This window comes from Aphanomyces astaci, assembly GCF_000520075.1.
Source record: "Aphanomyces astaci strain APO3 unplaced genomic scaffold supercont1.352, whole genome shotgun sequence".
Classification (NCBI taxonomy): domain Eukaryota; phylum Oomycota; class Saprolegniomycetes; order Saprolegniales; family Verrucalvaceae; genus Aphanomyces; species Aphanomyces astaci.
In genome coordinates this window covers 4,877-5,673 of record NW_009798615.1, presented here as the reverse complement: position 1 = coordinate 5,673, position 797 = coordinate 4,877, and the positions used below count along the sequence as shown (strand labels likewise).

Here is a 797-nt window from a genome sequence, read left to right as displayed (position 1 = left end):
TCGCGCGAAGGAATATGATCATCTCGAAATTCACCGGATGCATGTGCTTTCTATGGTCTGTCATGATGTACTTCGCGATGTTGAAGAGCCGTTCAACCATGTTGCTCGTTGGACCGACAAACTTCAAGCTGCAGTACTTTCTTGCTGTTGGTCCCATTCGGCGACGTTTTGGAGCCAAAAGTTCGTCCGCGTAGCTCAACGGTGTGCTGGGGATTGCAACCGTGCCAGGATCCAACAGGAGCATGACCAATGCATCCTTCTCAGCAGCAGTCAGCTGCGTAACGACACCATTGTCAAAATGGTGTGGCGAAGGTGTGTTGAGGATAATTGGACGAAGCTTGAAAATAGATAAGAGATATCTGCTGGCACTAAAAATAGATTATTGCATCCAACGTCACATAAGAAATAGATTATTTTTGCTATCTTATCTAGATTATTATCTCAAAGATATATTAAGTCCGAAGCCTGCGAGGACCTATGGCACGATGAGAACCAAGCCAAGGTACACCAGGAGGTATACCGGTCTATGGTCGGCAGCCTCATGTACCTAATGACATGTACGCGACCAGACATCGCACACACCGTACAACGCCTGTCTCGGCATCTCCACGATCCCCGAGTGCCATACCTGCTTGGTGCCAAGCGCCTAATGAGATATGTCAAGCACACCATAAACACCGGCATGACCTTCACTGGGTCCGACGTCAGGATCTCCGGGTACAGTGACGCCAGCTGGGCGTCCAAGCCTGACCGCCGCTCCACCACCGGAATTGTGTGCATGGTCGGCGGCAGCGTCG

General features: G+C 50.4%; 1 protein-coding gene across 1 annotated transcript; it reads right to left on the bottom strand.

Annotated features, from left to right (window-relative positions):
• Positions 1–475: 475 nt before the first annotated feature.
• Positions 476–780, bottom strand: H257_19100 (hypothetical protein; the record flags this gene model as incomplete). Its single annotated transcript, XM_009848249.1, has 3 exons — positions 476–524; positions 588–646; positions 670–780. The coding sequence occupies 3 exons, from the start codon at positions 778–780 to the stop codon at positions 476–478; spliced, it is 219 nt and encodes a 72-aa protein (XP_009846551.1).
• Between the last annotated feature and the right edge of the window lie 17 nt (positions 781–797).